At 44.5% G+C, this 14,053-nt stretch overlaps 3 protein-coding genes across 6 annotated transcripts in view; all 3 read left to right on the forward strand.

The window, feature by feature from the left end:
• Window positions 1-3,014, forward strand: part of atp8b2 (ATPase phospholipid transporting 8B2) — a 19,976-nt gene extending 16,962 nt beyond the window's left edge. For all 4 annotated transcript variants that reach the window (XM_076153919.1, XM_076153920.1, XM_076153922.1 and 1 more), the window contains 6 exons: window positions 69-152; window positions 380-625; window positions 754-892; window positions 1,025-1,155; window positions 1,687-2,265; window positions 2,538-3,014. In XM_076153919.1, coding sequence (XP_076010034.1) covers window positions 69-152; window positions 380-625; window positions 754-892; window positions 1,025-1,155; window positions 1,687-2,265; window positions 2,538-2,636 — 1,278 coding nt within the window. In that variant the 3' untranslated portion in view covers window positions 2,637-3,014. The remainder of the gene's footprint in view (window positions 1-68; window positions 153-379; window positions 626-753; window positions 893-1,024; window positions 1,156-1,686; window positions 2,266-2,537) is intronic.
• A 1,214-nt stretch (window positions 3,015-4,228) lies between these two features.
• Window positions 4,229-10,489, forward strand: il6r (interleukin 6 receptor). The gene is made up of 10 exons (XM_076153923.1): window positions 4,229-4,574; window positions 5,536-6,189; window positions 6,767-6,890; window positions 7,461-7,639; window positions 7,901-8,070; window positions 8,431-8,575; window positions 8,953-8,999; window positions 9,130-9,175; window positions 9,432-9,534; window positions 9,717-10,489. The coding sequence occupies exons 1-10, from the start codon at window positions 4,493-4,495 to the stop codon at window positions 9,985-9,987; spliced, it is 1,821 nt and encodes a 606-aa protein (XP_076010038.1). The 5' UTR covers window positions 4,229-4,492; the 3' UTR covers window positions 9,988-10,489.
• Window positions 10,490-11,086: 597 nt separating this feature from the next.
• On the forward strand, window positions 11,087-13,670 carry riiad1 (regulatory subunit of type II PKA R-subunit domain containing 1). The gene is made up of 4 exons (XM_076153925.1): window positions 11,087-11,624; window positions 11,710-11,786; window positions 12,917-12,963; window positions 13,045-13,670. Exons 1-4 carry the CDS (start codon window positions 11,550-11,552, stop codon window positions 13,101-13,103), a joined length of 258 nt encoding a protein of 85 aa, XP_076010040.1. The 5' UTR covers window positions 11,087-11,549; the 3' UTR covers window positions 13,104-13,670.
• Window positions 13,671-14,053: the final 383 nt, after the last annotated feature.

Below are 14,053 nucleotides of genomic sequence, written 5' to 3' on the forward strand. Positions count from 1 at the left end.
CTGTGTGTGTGTGTGTGTGTGTGTGTGTGTTTGTGTGTGTGTGTGTGTGTGTGTCCTCTCTCTTCTAGACTGTGTATGATCAGTACTTCATCACACTCTACAACATTGTCTATACGTCTCTGCCTGTGTTGGCCATGGGGATATTTGACCAGGTCAGTCAAATGGTTTGTGTCCAGGCATATGACATCATCATCATCAGCCTAGTCCATGTCGCTGAGCAATCACCAAATAGTAAATATGAAACAGAAAAGCAGCTAGACCGTATCTGATGAGTTGTGACTTTACAGGAGACAGCAAAGAAGGGGATTTCCTAAAATGTGTGAGTAATGATCTAATGAACGGTGAAGACATCTTGTGTTGGTCTTCTGTCTGACTGCAGGACGTTCCTGAGCAGAGGAGCCTGGAGTATCCGAAGCTGTACGAGCCCGGCCAGCTCAACCTGCTCTTCAACAAGAGAGAGTTCTTCATCTGTATCGCTCAGGGCATCTACACCTCGGTGGTGCTGTTCTTTGTTCCCTACGCCATCCTGTCTGACGCCACGCAGAGCACCGGAGTGCCTCTCGCTGATTACCAGACCTTCGCTGTCACCACGGCAACTGCCCTGGTCATTGTAGTCAGTGTACAGGTGAGGGAGGCGGTTTCCTAACGACTTGTGTCCCGTATACTTCATAAGTAGTGAATGTTAGACTATATTTACACCTCTGCCCATCTGTGTGTGTGTGTGTGCATGTGTTTGTGTGTGTGATTCTGCAGATCTCTCTCGACACAGGCTTCTGGACCATTATCAATCACGTGTTTGTGTGGGGGTCTCTGGGCACTTACTTCTCCATCATGTTGTCTCTGCACAGTCAGACGCTCTTCAGCATCTTCCCCAATCACTTCCACTTCGTCGGTCAGAACCTGCACACACCAACACAAACACACTGACGGCTGGATCAGAGCTGCTCACGATATTCACATTAGTTGAAACTTGGTATTGCTGTGTTGAAAATGTGTGTGTTTGTGTGTGTTGGTGTGTGTGTAGGCAGTGCACAGATCACGTTATTGCAGCCAGTTGTGTGGTTGACGATTGCACTGGCAACAGCAATATGCATAGTTCCAGTTTTGGCATTCCGCTTCCTCAAGTTGGACCTCAAACCGCAGCTCTCTGACACGGTGAGAGAACACACACACACACACACACACACACACGGGCACACACGGACACACACACAAACACACACACAATCTCCCAACACTGTCCATTTGCCTGAGCTCAGCCAATGATTAACTAGTGTGTGTGTTTGTGTGTGCTTGTGTGTATGCTGTTTATGTGATTGCATAGTCACGTGTGTGTGTTACTCCATGTTCCCTGCAAACCAAGTAAACACTGATGCAATCTACGCATGAGCTGCTTGTCTGTTGACGTTTTTCCACCTATAAAATGTGAAAAACTGGTTCAGACGCATTTCTCACAAGTTTGTTGTTTGTTTCAGATTACAATTTAAAAATAATGAGAAAAGCAGTGAATGTTTGCCACTGTTTACCTTTGAATAAATTACTTTTGTCAGTCACCTCATAGATTGATTGAATGATCATCTCAGCTGTCAGTCTGATGGACGTTTCACTGAATCCATTGATGATGTCCCCATGGCCTCCTCATGTTCTCCTCTCCATCTTCTTGTTTCTCTCCTCCTCCTCCTCCAGGTGCGTTACACTCAGCTGGTGCGGCAGAAGAAGCGTAAGCTGGTGGGTCGCTGTGTGGGAGTCCAGGCCGGTTTGGGCAGCGTGTCAGAGGGCCGTCTGGGTGCTCGTGGTGGCTCCAGGAGGTCCGGCTATGCCTTTGCCCACCAGGAAGGCTTTGGAGAATTGATCACCTCAGGGAAGAACATGAGGCTCTCCTCTCTGGCCCTGGCCACCTTCGCCTCCAAGCACAGCTCCAGCTGGATAGACACACTGCGCAGGAAGAAGCACTCGCACACTCACACAACCCCAAGTGCCTCGGGCGAGTGCAGCCCAGCACCCAGTTGTGTCTCTGGGTCGGTCCCGCCGCTTTCAAACTCATCTTCTCTTCTGGGCGGCTCACAGGATACACCCATCGAGGAGGAAACACACACGGCACCAGCCCAAAACACACAGACTGATTCCACACACCACACACCAGCTTCAGCAACAACTTCAGAATCAACTACAGGCTGCCAGGCTACGGTGCCCACGGCCACAGCAGGGAGGCCTCAGAGGGGAGACTCACCTGGAGGCTGGACACTCAGCCTGGGGACTGTACAGGTAATATGAAGCCAAAAGCTCTGTGTCTGTTCCCGTGGGAGAGAGTTGCTTTTGTGACATCATCTCATTTGATGTGTGTGTGTGTGTGTGTGTGTGTGTGTCATTAATGTACACTAGTGCAGCTTACATGTTCTCTCCTCATCCTCACTGTCACAGAGCCTATGTTGGCTTTATTACAGGCTCTGAACAATGATCTCATGTAATATTATGCTTCCACGCACTTTCACTTATTGTACTAACTACTAAATACTAACTCTGCTTCTGTCCAACAGGAAGCTCTGTTTGGCTGGAAAGATACTGCAGCTCGTGCTGATATCTCCAGCAGCTCAGCTCCACCTTCTGCAGCCAGGGAAACCAGCCAAACTCAATGAAACATAAAGATAAATTGTAATTTATAAGTTTGAAATGATGCTCCATGGCTGCTGGAATCCAAACTATTTGGCAGGTGTTTGCACACACCTCCTCATGTAAGATGTGGTGTGTGTGCTTCTCTGGGGAGAAACTAAGACACAGTCTACTGTATGTAGAGTGAAGGTCCATCTGCACTGCTCGTCTCTGCTTCCTCCAATCACACGTCTCGATCACAGAAGGATCAAAGCTCACTAAAACACATTGCTAACCATAAATTGAAGCAGGGATACGATGATGATATGATAGCTGCTAAATGATCCATTCATAAACGATCCATACGACAGCAGCCTAAGAGCCTGGGATGAAGAAGAAAAAGAAAAGAAGAAGAAGAAGAAGAAGAAAGAAAACTCAGTTTCTATTTGTTAAAGGTCAAAGATCAAACATGGTATAAATCTAATATGGAATTAGTGCCCCGTTTAGCAAATAACATTGACTCACGACCTTTAACCTGAATATCCACCCTCCTTATTATGACATAGAGTTCTTTAAAGCTGAATGAATGAGAATATCAAGACTTCCAGATAATAATTAGCAGATATTAACACATGGGAGTGTTTTCTGTCATTCTGTATTTACTATAGTTCTCAGTGAGAACGATACTTTTGTTTACTGAACACTGGACGACTTTCGCAAGACCTCTGTCTCTATTCTGTCATCGCTCCTTTTCCTACTTCTCGTCTCTCTTCACCCATTTTCTTCCTTTGCATCATATTGATGTGTATTTAAACGGCCCGATTATGTTACAGATGAAGGCCAAGCCCACTGCTTTTGTCCCTTTTTGCAAGTTTGGCCTGTTTTTGGCCTCATAAGGGGTCACATCCTGTTTATGTCAATATCTGGGACCTCTGGACTGAAACCAACCTGTGACTGGCTTGACTTTAGGTCGACCCTGTGGGCAGTGAAGAGAATAAAAAAAGACAATTGTGGACAATCACAATCTGAAAGGTTGTTTATGAAACGCTTCATCATACGTCAAGTCACATTGTGTGTGGACAGTCTTGCTCTACACTTCAGCAAAGTGCAGCGATCTTTGTCGGCGGTGGAAGGAAATGTGATGTTCATGCCTTAACAGTGTCAAAGTGTCGGCCCCTCAAACTCTTGTCTAATACTGACCCATCATCTCGCTCTGCTTTATTAGAAGAGTTCAACATCTCATCTGTGTTGAAGATGCTCCTATGAGGTCCTGGCCCCTGGGGTCACATGATCGCCCATTTTGAAAATGAATGTAGTGTACAGAATCCTTAAAGCAGGAGTCAGTGGAGCGGCTGAAACACACTTAGAGGGGAGAGAAACTAACTGTGTGACTGTGCAGAAACATTCACGCCCTCACGTTAACAGATGACTGTACTGCAACATCATTAAATGTTTTTTTAAATGGAATCAGTGTGTCGGTGTATTGACATGTGAAACAACTGGAGTGTGAAATTAGGTGAAGTGGAAATGTTTGATTTTTGTGAATAATAACTTCAACCATAAACGTCACTTTAGAGTTAGTTCAGGTCATATGAACAGGCAGAGCGGCAGCCCTCCAACACCCTGTGTGTCCCCAGTTGTGTTTCCCTCTGAGTAACAAGGGGAAGCGGAGAGCCGGGTTGCATAATAACGGGTCTTTTGGACACAGCAGCAGCAGCAGAGGAAGCAGCGGCTCTGCTCCACCGCTCCCGTCTGTCAGTCAGTCTGTCAGTGTGTGGATCACTATCAGCTCATCAACAGGCAACCGTCATGTGAACACTTGAACGCAACGTTTGGTCTGTAGCGATGTTCGCCGGCTCTGTTGGCGCCTGTTTGCGGTAAAGACGCAGATTCGTGCGTCAAAATGCGGGTTTGTCTCCTGTTGCTGTGCGTCCTGAGCGCCGCTCCGGCCCGCGGCGTGTTCGAGGGAACCTGCCCCAGGAAAGGTGAGTCACACCGGCTCAGACTCCATCAGGATCAGGACACACACTAACAGCTGTGAGAGAGTTAGACAAGTGAAATAACTCCAACATAACTAACATGTTGTCATATAATCGCACAGAAACATAGCGTAAATGCTCCAGGATTGTTTTCTCTCTTTGATGTTGTGGCATATTGTGCGTAAATCACAGAAAATGTAAATTTACACAACACATTTGATATATTGACAGTTTTTGTGGTGAGTGTCAGGTTTCTTTTGTAATTATCAAGTTTCATCTGGACAGATTTCATTATTTCTTAAACGTTGTCCCTCCTTCCATTCTGTTAAAGTGTTGGTTTGTATACAGAGTTGGTTTTCTACTGGACACACAGGTGGACAGATTATAAAGCTGTTGTTCCTGTACAAATTAAACTGGACAGATTATAAATGTTTTAAACTTAATTTTGAACCAGTAGTGACCAAGTTGACAAACCTCAAAACTTAAAGCCACATACAGCTGATGACTTCATGCCATGAGCTCCTATTTCCCATTTCAGAAATGGGAAAGGAAAGAGGCAAAGTGGAAGGAAGAGAAGGAGGGAGAAAGTGTGTTTGTATTACACAAGGCCAGTGGACTTTTGACATCAAACACTAATAGACATGATCCTACACAAACACGTGATGTCCTACAACGAAAATACTGTCAATTCCCAGAAGATCTGAATTATGTACGAGTCCTGATTTAGAACTGAGAAAGACTCAGTAAGAGAAAATGTAAATGGAAAGGGGAAGTTAAACAAAAGTTGGTAATTATAGATATGCAGTTACTTTGCATCTTATCTGCTGCTCAGTCAACCACAAACGATAGTGATACAAGAGAAACGTCCTTATGTCATACATGTACAGGAAGTTTGATGTTAAATGATATGACTTGAAATGTAAACACTGCAGTGACACACAAAATGATTCAGACTTTTCCTGTGCAGATCCTCCACCTGGTGTGTTGGTTGTGTCTCCGGGCAGTAAGCTGTCTCTGACCTGCAGTGGCAGTGTGAAGGTGGATGGAGTAAAGGTCTCCGTGGCTGGAGACACCAGCAGCAGAGGGAAGTCTTCAGACGGAACCAGAGCCGGCGTGAGAGGACAAGACAGCTCTGGAAACCTCACTGGGGTTTGGGAGAAAACAGGCCAAGGCGCTCTGGACGGTGCTGTAACTAGGGGATACCAGACGCTCCCTACTGCCAGAGCCACTGAGCCAGGGGAGGACGGAGAACCGGCAACCAGGAGTGCATATACCAGTCAAGTCAGCCACACAGGGGTCAACACCTCTCCCACCGCTCAGACATTCCCGGCAACCAGCGTGAGTGGACGACAAGAAGTCGACTGGGAAGAGATGGATGGTGATTATGAAGATGAAGATGAAGAGGAGGGGGACGGGAGCAGGGTGACAAGGGGCCTGAGAAAGAGAGCGCATTGGAAATTTAATGGCATGGCGCTGAGGAAAGGAGAGGGAGAGCAAGGAGGACTGGTGTTAGGGAGGAGAGGGGCGACGCTGTCTCTGCCCTCTGCCACAATGGGTCACTCTGGAAAGTACACATGCCAGCACAGAGGCAAAACCTTCTCCTTAAGGGTCATTATGGCAGGTGAGTCCATAAGGCACTCACTCACTCACTCACTCACTCACTCACACACTCACTCACTCACTCACTCACTCACTCACTCACTCACTCACTCACTCACTCACTCGCTTGTGAAGTCACTCACTCACTTGCTTGCGAAGTCACTCACTCACTCACTCACTCACTCACTCACTCACTCACTCTCTCGCACACTCACTCGCTTGCAAAGTCACTCACTCACTCACTCTCTCGCACACTCACTTACTCACTCACTCTCACCACTCTCGTACATTCACTCACTCACTAATCTTGCCTCTTGAATTATATTTCTATTTCTACTTGTTGATTGTTACTTCATTCATCCTTTTATTTCGCGATACATTTGATCTTCTTCTCCTTCTATTATCTCTTGTTTTATCATAATGTTACATCAGTAGTGAGTGTGACATGAATCTGGTATGCCATATGCCCAGTGCATGCTGGGAAAGCACCCGTCCCAGATGAGTGTGTATATGCAGGAAAGACGTTAACATGACTGAATGAATAGAAGAGAATATAAATGAGTGATTGACAGTATCTGTCCATGTCCTCTGTGTCTCAGTTCCTCCTGAGCATCCAACTCTGTCCTGTTACAAAAAGTCTCCCAGCAGTAAGATTCGCTGTGAATGGACACTGCAGCAGCCAATCACAGTGCGACCTGACTGTTATCTCCTCCTTCACAAAGGGTAAGAACACTTTGCACACGCACTGTGTATGTGGAGGGGCATGTTTAAGGATTTAATAATGAAATAATTTAATATTTACTTTTTAGATATTTGTACATGGGGTCACTGGATTTGAATCTCATTGAGGACATTCATAGCTCAGACTGTGTGTGTGCGCGTGTGTGTGTGTGTGTGTGTGTGTGTGTGTGTGTGTGTGTGTGTGTGTGCTGAGTTCTCCCAGTTTGTTCCATATAAATAAACAGCAGCACATAGGGTCACTTAACACAAACATTTTAGGTCACAACCTAACAAAACAACACAGCACACACAAAGATGTAATCACTCACAAACAAATAACCACATTTGATAAATTGTATATCTGACTGTTGCACTTTGAAAATGAAGAATACAACTATATTTTTGAAACATCATGTAAGAAGATAGTCAGAATGAAAACCTGAAACCCTGATAACATGATTTTAGTTCAGTCTAGATAACAGACCTTAACCCTTAGACCTCGACCCTGCATGGTACAGAACACACAACATACTGAGGTTCTCCGTCTCTCTGTCTCTGTCTCTCGTCCCTCAGTCCACTGTGGACGCTCACTCGCTCCCAGTGCTCGTTCTCGCCTTCTCTGTCGCGTTGCTGGTGCGCTCTGGATCACAATGAGGACGAGCGGCGGGACCTTCACATAGCCTACCTGTGTGTGACGAGCATGGCAGGGAACGCCACCAGCAGCGTGCTGCGCTTCAAACCCCTCGACATTTGTAAGTGAAGTTGCAGACAGAGGAGTTGTGGGTGGTGTTGTGTCTGACACACAGCTCCAGATGTGTTTATCTAGTGTTTATCTGTGTGTCATATGAAGTCCAGAGATGAAGTATTGATCACAAAATTACAACCTTGATCCAAAAATATGCAGGATTCTGCATACATGCGAAACAGCAGCAGAGTCTCTTTGCGGCAAAAGTAAGTGCTTCTACGTGTTCCTGTCATACTCTGATGGTGCATTCACTTCATCTCTCCCTTAGTGAAGCCAGACCCTCCGTCAGACGTGCGGGTGCGACAGGAGGAGGGTCAGGAGAGGAGGATGACCATCAGCTGGAGCTCTCCTACCTCCTGGAAGCATCAGGACGCCTATTATGAACTTATGTATGAGCTGAGCTACAGACCCATCAAACCTCCAGTCCTTCATGCACAGGTGCATGCCGTAGATCAGTGGAGGTGTGGATGGGTGCCTGTGTTTGCGAGTGTGTGTCTGTGTGTGTTTGTTCATGTAGCACTGTGTGCCTGTATGTTTGCTCTTCACAGTTCAGTGGTCCAGCACGTTACTGGCTTCCCTGACAGTGAAACAATGCAACACAATGCTTTATTACACAGGGTGGAGGGTTAAGTCAGTGTGTGTGCTACAGTAGGATTCTCTAATGCAAGGTTTGTAGTATTTTGCCATGTGGATTTGAGTACTTCTTCCTCTTTTTTCCTCTTTGCCTCGTTAAAATGCACATTGTGTCTTTATGTGTGTTCATTCCCTCGTCTTCCTTCTGTGTGTGTGTCTCTGTAGACGGTGCCGATGAAACACCAGCGGTCTTACACCATCACTGACATCATGCCTGGTGTGGAGTACATGATGCAGCTCAGAACCAAGGATGAGTTTGATGGCCTGTGGAGTAACTGGAGCGCACCCGTCTATGGCCACAGCTGGACAGGCAAGTACACACTTTGAGCTTTCTCACCTCACTAACACATAATCCACGTGTGCTGTCAAACAAAAGTAGCCATGACAACTAGTATGAGGAGGGGCTCATATTTCCTTCCCTTAGTTTTCGGCTTTGCCAAACAAGCTCAGAACTCAAAACAGGATCCCATAAATTCTTGTATTTGCGACGGCCAAGTGTCCCTTTGATCCTCAATACAATAGTTAGGAAAATATTTTGATTCTGTTTTTTTTTACCTGCATCCTGATGTGCTGATATGGGCTCAGAATGAGGAGATTTAAAAACAAAAGTGATAGTGTCAGAAAGCATTCAAGCGTTTCAGTCCTGTGATTGATAATCAGGTTTTCTGTCTCTCTTCTCTTCTTCAGCTAAACGGTTGACTGTTTCGCTGAATGATGATCTGACTACCACAATGGTAAGAGTTTCAGTTATAGACATTCTTTTTTTGTATTCTTTGTCATTTTTCCTTCTCACCCATGTTTCCCTTTCCTTACCTATCTCACACTGTCTTGCCTAATTTCTCCTCCTTCTTCTCCAATGTACAGTATCCGGCCTATGAAAGCTCTGGATCCGATGAAATCATATTTGATGGTAAGAAGTTCAACTCTTATTGAGCGCGTGTGTGCGTGTGTGAGAGAAACAGAAAGAGAGAGGGACTAGTGGAGATCCCGTAATGTCATGAGTGTTGGAAATCCCCTCTGCCCTACTGGGTTTTAACAGGAAGCCTTGTCAATATCATAACAACGGAACAAGGCGCAGGAAACATGGCTCAACTCACTTATTTTACTTTTTACTCACACACCAATGACTTATTCAGGTCCATTAATGTCCAACCATCTCCTTGCAGTAGCTCCTATGTCAGAAGGTGTCATGGAGGTGTGGCAACTGGCCCTGTGGATCTCTGCTCCTTGTGTTCTCCTGTTAGTGTTTGTGGCTGCATACATATTCAGGTAAAGTCACCACATGTAAACACTTAAAATGGCAATTTAACAGCCATCATGAACTCCAAACCTAAGCAATCTATTATTGTTTGTGCTATTTACATCATAATGAAAATGTCAGAAATATGAACTGACTGATCGTGAGTCAGTCACATACCTTCCTCATTTGAACCTCAGTCTCTCCTCCTCAGACACAAAGTGAAGTATGCGATCCAACTCCAGACTCTGACCGGGGTGACACAGTGCAGTGAGTCGTCTCAGCCTTCAGTCACTCCTCCAGCAGCTCCAGAAGCTCAGGCCCTGGTGACCTTTGCCCCTCCACATTTCAAGCAGTCTCTGCCTAATGAAGTAGAGGGAGAAGAAGAAGAAGGTGAAAAGGAGGCAGAATCTACGGTACAAGAGAGGAGGGAAGCAGTGCACTTCAACAATTCATGTTATTTCTTGGTTCAGAGAGAGCGCTGACAGGCAGAGAACAGCTGGTCGGCAAAGAAAGAGCCTGAATATTTGAACTTTGTACACTCACCAGTGTTGTTATTTTTCACAGAAGGCAAATGGATACTGGACTTTTATGGACTCCTATGATTTGTTAGAGGCAGTCTCAGGAAAAGCTTGCTGCTCTCAATGTCAAAGTTTTGAAATACCTCTGTGAAGACTTTTTGTTGTTTGTTGTTTGAAGAACAGCCGTCAAGCTACTGTCTGGGTCATTTTCACTTAAAGTCTGTTGATAAGTTTCTGGCCTGTACACTTTGTAAATATATGCCATGCTGCTTTCATTTCTTGTATTTTTATGAGATATACTTTTGCTACAGCTAATCAAATCGATTACACTTCTTCCTCCCTCTCAGTGGTGTCTAGATATTAGTTGTATATAAGTTATTTATCATATTAACAAGAATACTTAATTACTTCCCAAACACTGTTATGTGTCAGTTTACACATTTACATGTATAAACGGTCCAAATGATTCCCAGTGGAGCAAAGACTATATTTGAATCCCCTTCAACACATTTTGCACACATCATATACCTGTGTGTGCTCTTGAAAGAGGTTGTGACGGAGTAATGCTGCCACCGTGTGGACGCTGTCGTAATTGTTGATGTTGTCTATAGGCCATTGCTGACCGGAGTCGTCACGTCCGAAACTGTGAGTTCCTGACCAAGGACCATCACAGTGTCCGACTCCCGCCTCTCAAAGTCGCCCTTCAACGCGGAAATTCCTACTGGGGCTGTCGGGCTCAAAGTTTTCCAACTCCCAGTTTAGCGTCGACGTCATGTCAAAGTGGTCATACTTTTCAACTTGTAAATTGTAAATTGACGAAGTAAGTTTCTTATCTGAGTTCTGAAATCATAGTAAACTTTGTATTTATCAGTTATATTGCAAGCAAAACCAACGCTTTCTCGGAGGGGTCAACCTTGATTCGAACAGCTGATGATCCTAAGTGACTCATAGTTTCGACCTGCCATGTGAAGGATGACGACATCATTTACTATTGTTAAACGGTGAACCGGTGTTTGGCGTTAGCTTCTGGTTCATGGCGTGAACCAATGATGTCATTAGAACTGACATCATTCATGTGTCCATTCATGTCTCCCATTTCGCGCTACCATAATGTGTTGATGCAAATTAAATGAAACGCTCTCTCCGCACATTTCAACCCTGGACAAGCACGCACACACAAACACACACTCTTCCCCTTCTAGTAGTCTACACGAGATAAGATAGTTGCAGTAAACAGAATACTTGTGCAAGCAATGTTATTACAGTTCGGTCATAACAATGAAGTTGAATGTATGGTCGACGCGCCAGTGGCGTTATGCTGCCACCATGTGGACACAGCGGTTATTGTTTATACAGTCGCCTTAGCAACAGTCGACACAATCAGCTTAATGTGTCTGTAACAGCTGGCCATTTTGCGCCACTGTGACCAAAACCTTAACTGTTGTGAAGACTGTGAACCAATATCCGGTGTAAAGTGTGTATAATTTACATGCCTCACATTTTACCTTCTGATTTATTTCGTACAAATGATGTCTGGGAAAAGCGTGCTGGATGTTAGCGTGTTAAGCGCAGAGCAGCAGGAGAAACTGCGACAGTATAAGGTATTCTTTGGCCACATGCTAACATCACACACATTTGTTCGGTGTTTGTCGATAAACATTTGGAATAAAATTCTTGAACTTCCAGACCAAGACGAGAATCGACAACGAGGAGTATCTGAGGTCACATCCAGAGGTAGAACATCTGATCGGCGACTTCCTGAGGTGAGTTGTTGCTTAGATGTGTTCACGCTCTCAGCAAATCAAGGAGCTGAAGGAAGTTAGTGTGTGTTTGTGTGTATGTTTGTGTTTCCACTCCTACACATACGTAAGTGTTCAGGTGTCCATGCAAACTAAAGTCACCAGATAACACGGCCCCTGGTTGTTCTATAACACTGGGAGGAGACAGACATCACGCGCTCAGGCTGTGTGAACGCCACAGTAACTGGACTGCTATTTCAAACTATAAGAGTCATTTAGCTCACAACAGAGCTTTCCCCCTCTTCAACTACAATATATTAAATTATATAAGAAATTCAAAATACAAAATAAGAACCATATGGCACTCAGAGGCTCCATGCGTCCACTCGTGTCTCTAAATGATGAATTTAACAGGTAATTGATTGACCAAATGTCTTGGCATTTACTTGAGTGAGACAAACTCCATGCAAATATGTGACGTAAGCTCATTTTAGGCACCTGGACTTGTCAGTAATGGCTTGAAGACATTTGACGTCTCACCTAAAAGGCTTCTTCAGTTCAGTACCGCAGACCTGGATGACAGGGAACCTTGACGTCCATGTAAATATGAAACCTAACCAAATTGTGTTCATGCAAATTTGCCTGAAGAAAAGCAAATGGATTCGAAAAAATGATTCCGGAGTCTTGAGACGATGCTGCTCCTCGACTTTGGCTTTGGACCTAAGGCTACTTTGCGAGCGATTACTACAGTTACAAATAAACACAAAATATCCAACATATTCTATAACATCCGATATACACTACCTGCTTTATATATTTCTGTAGCCACGCTTTAAACAATGATTTTACTCAAATGAACAAATGTGCTTCATAAAATCTTTTTGCTTCATTAACTTAACTGGATGAAATGGTTGAGTCTTTCCATGACTCAGCAGTTACAATAAACATGTCTTTAGAGTAATTTACATTGTAAATGAGATGTTAAGTTATCAGTTCCCGCGTTGAAAGATCTGAAATACCCTAAACAAATGAGGGAAATCTCAGACACGTCCATGCTAACAATCTTGGAATGTGGGTTTTTAGTCTTTACCCCTAACAGGTTGAGGATCTACATGATATCTAATGCGGTCTGACTTCCTGTCATTGTGTTACAGAGAAGTGCTTCTGAAAAAGCCTGCTGACATCCATGACTTCGCTGCAAGTGGGTTGCACACAAATACACACAGGTAAACACACCCTAACAACTGCTCAGACATTTATTAGTGTCAACCATCTCTTTCAGATCACTTCAGCAACCCAGATCTGCATGTGGCCACCGACTCCAAAACAGATCAACAGTAACATGGAGTAACACACACACACACACCGAGTCACTGAAATGCTGCACGTGTGTGTTCAAGACTAAAATAATTCAACAAGAAGCCTGTGTATTAAGTGTGTGTTCTGCCAAAGATGGAGAGATGCAAAGGTTACGTACATACACACACACACCAGAGGGTTTTTGAGCTGAGTGTGTCACAGATACTCTCACTATACTCCTGTGATTGATGAATTTTACACCAGAAGAGTCGTCGTCCTTGATTTGCGGCTCATCAAGGTCGAGGTCGCTCTCTCCTCGGCCTCAGTGTGCACGGTGGGCGTGGTTCCTGCACCAAACATCTTCGGGATTTTCGGAGAAGACAAAATCAAAATCGGGACTGAATTTTTAAGAAAGACATTTGGTAGAAACTGTAGTGATTGGCTCTCTGTATTTTAGAGCTTAAATGGTCTGCTGTTGGGTCTCCAGCACTATATTTTGTCACTAATCAAGCTCTTTGTAGGATTCTCGGTGTAACTCCAAAGATGCTGCTCACCGGCTCTGTTGCAATACTTGCAGACGGCTCAGGAGGTGTTGCGACAGAGCCACGGTCAAATCCACTTGCTGATTAAACAAGATGGAAGTGTCTTCTCTGGCCGAGTTTTTTTCCTTTTATTTGGATTGTTGTTCAGCCTGTCAATGTGTTTTCTATCTCACGCAACCAAAGCCGTTTCCCAGTGTATTTGAAGAAGTATCTTTTACTGTCAGAATGCTGTAATGGGAAGTAACATCAGTCAGGTTTCCCCCTTTTCAGTGAACAATTGTAAGTCAAATGTTCTAGAATCGACTGATGAACACAACTGAACCTCTTGCGTCATCGATCAAAACCTATTATGTCTGCTTTATGCCAACATGGGAAAACAACAGATAATTATTTTCTAATCATGACGCCCATGTTAGAACTTGTATTTGTGTTCACAGTAAAACAAAACAT

Source organism: Genypterus blacodes, unplaced genomic scaffold, assembly GCF_046128005.1.
Source record: "Genypterus blacodes isolate CSIRO-AG114 ecotype Tasmania unplaced genomic scaffold, CSIRO-AGI_Gbla_v1 ptg000059l_1, whole genome shotgun sequence".
In the NCBI taxonomy this organism is placed as follows: Eukaryota; Metazoa; Chordata; class Actinopteri; order Ophidiiformes; family Ophidiidae; genus Genypterus; species Genypterus blacodes.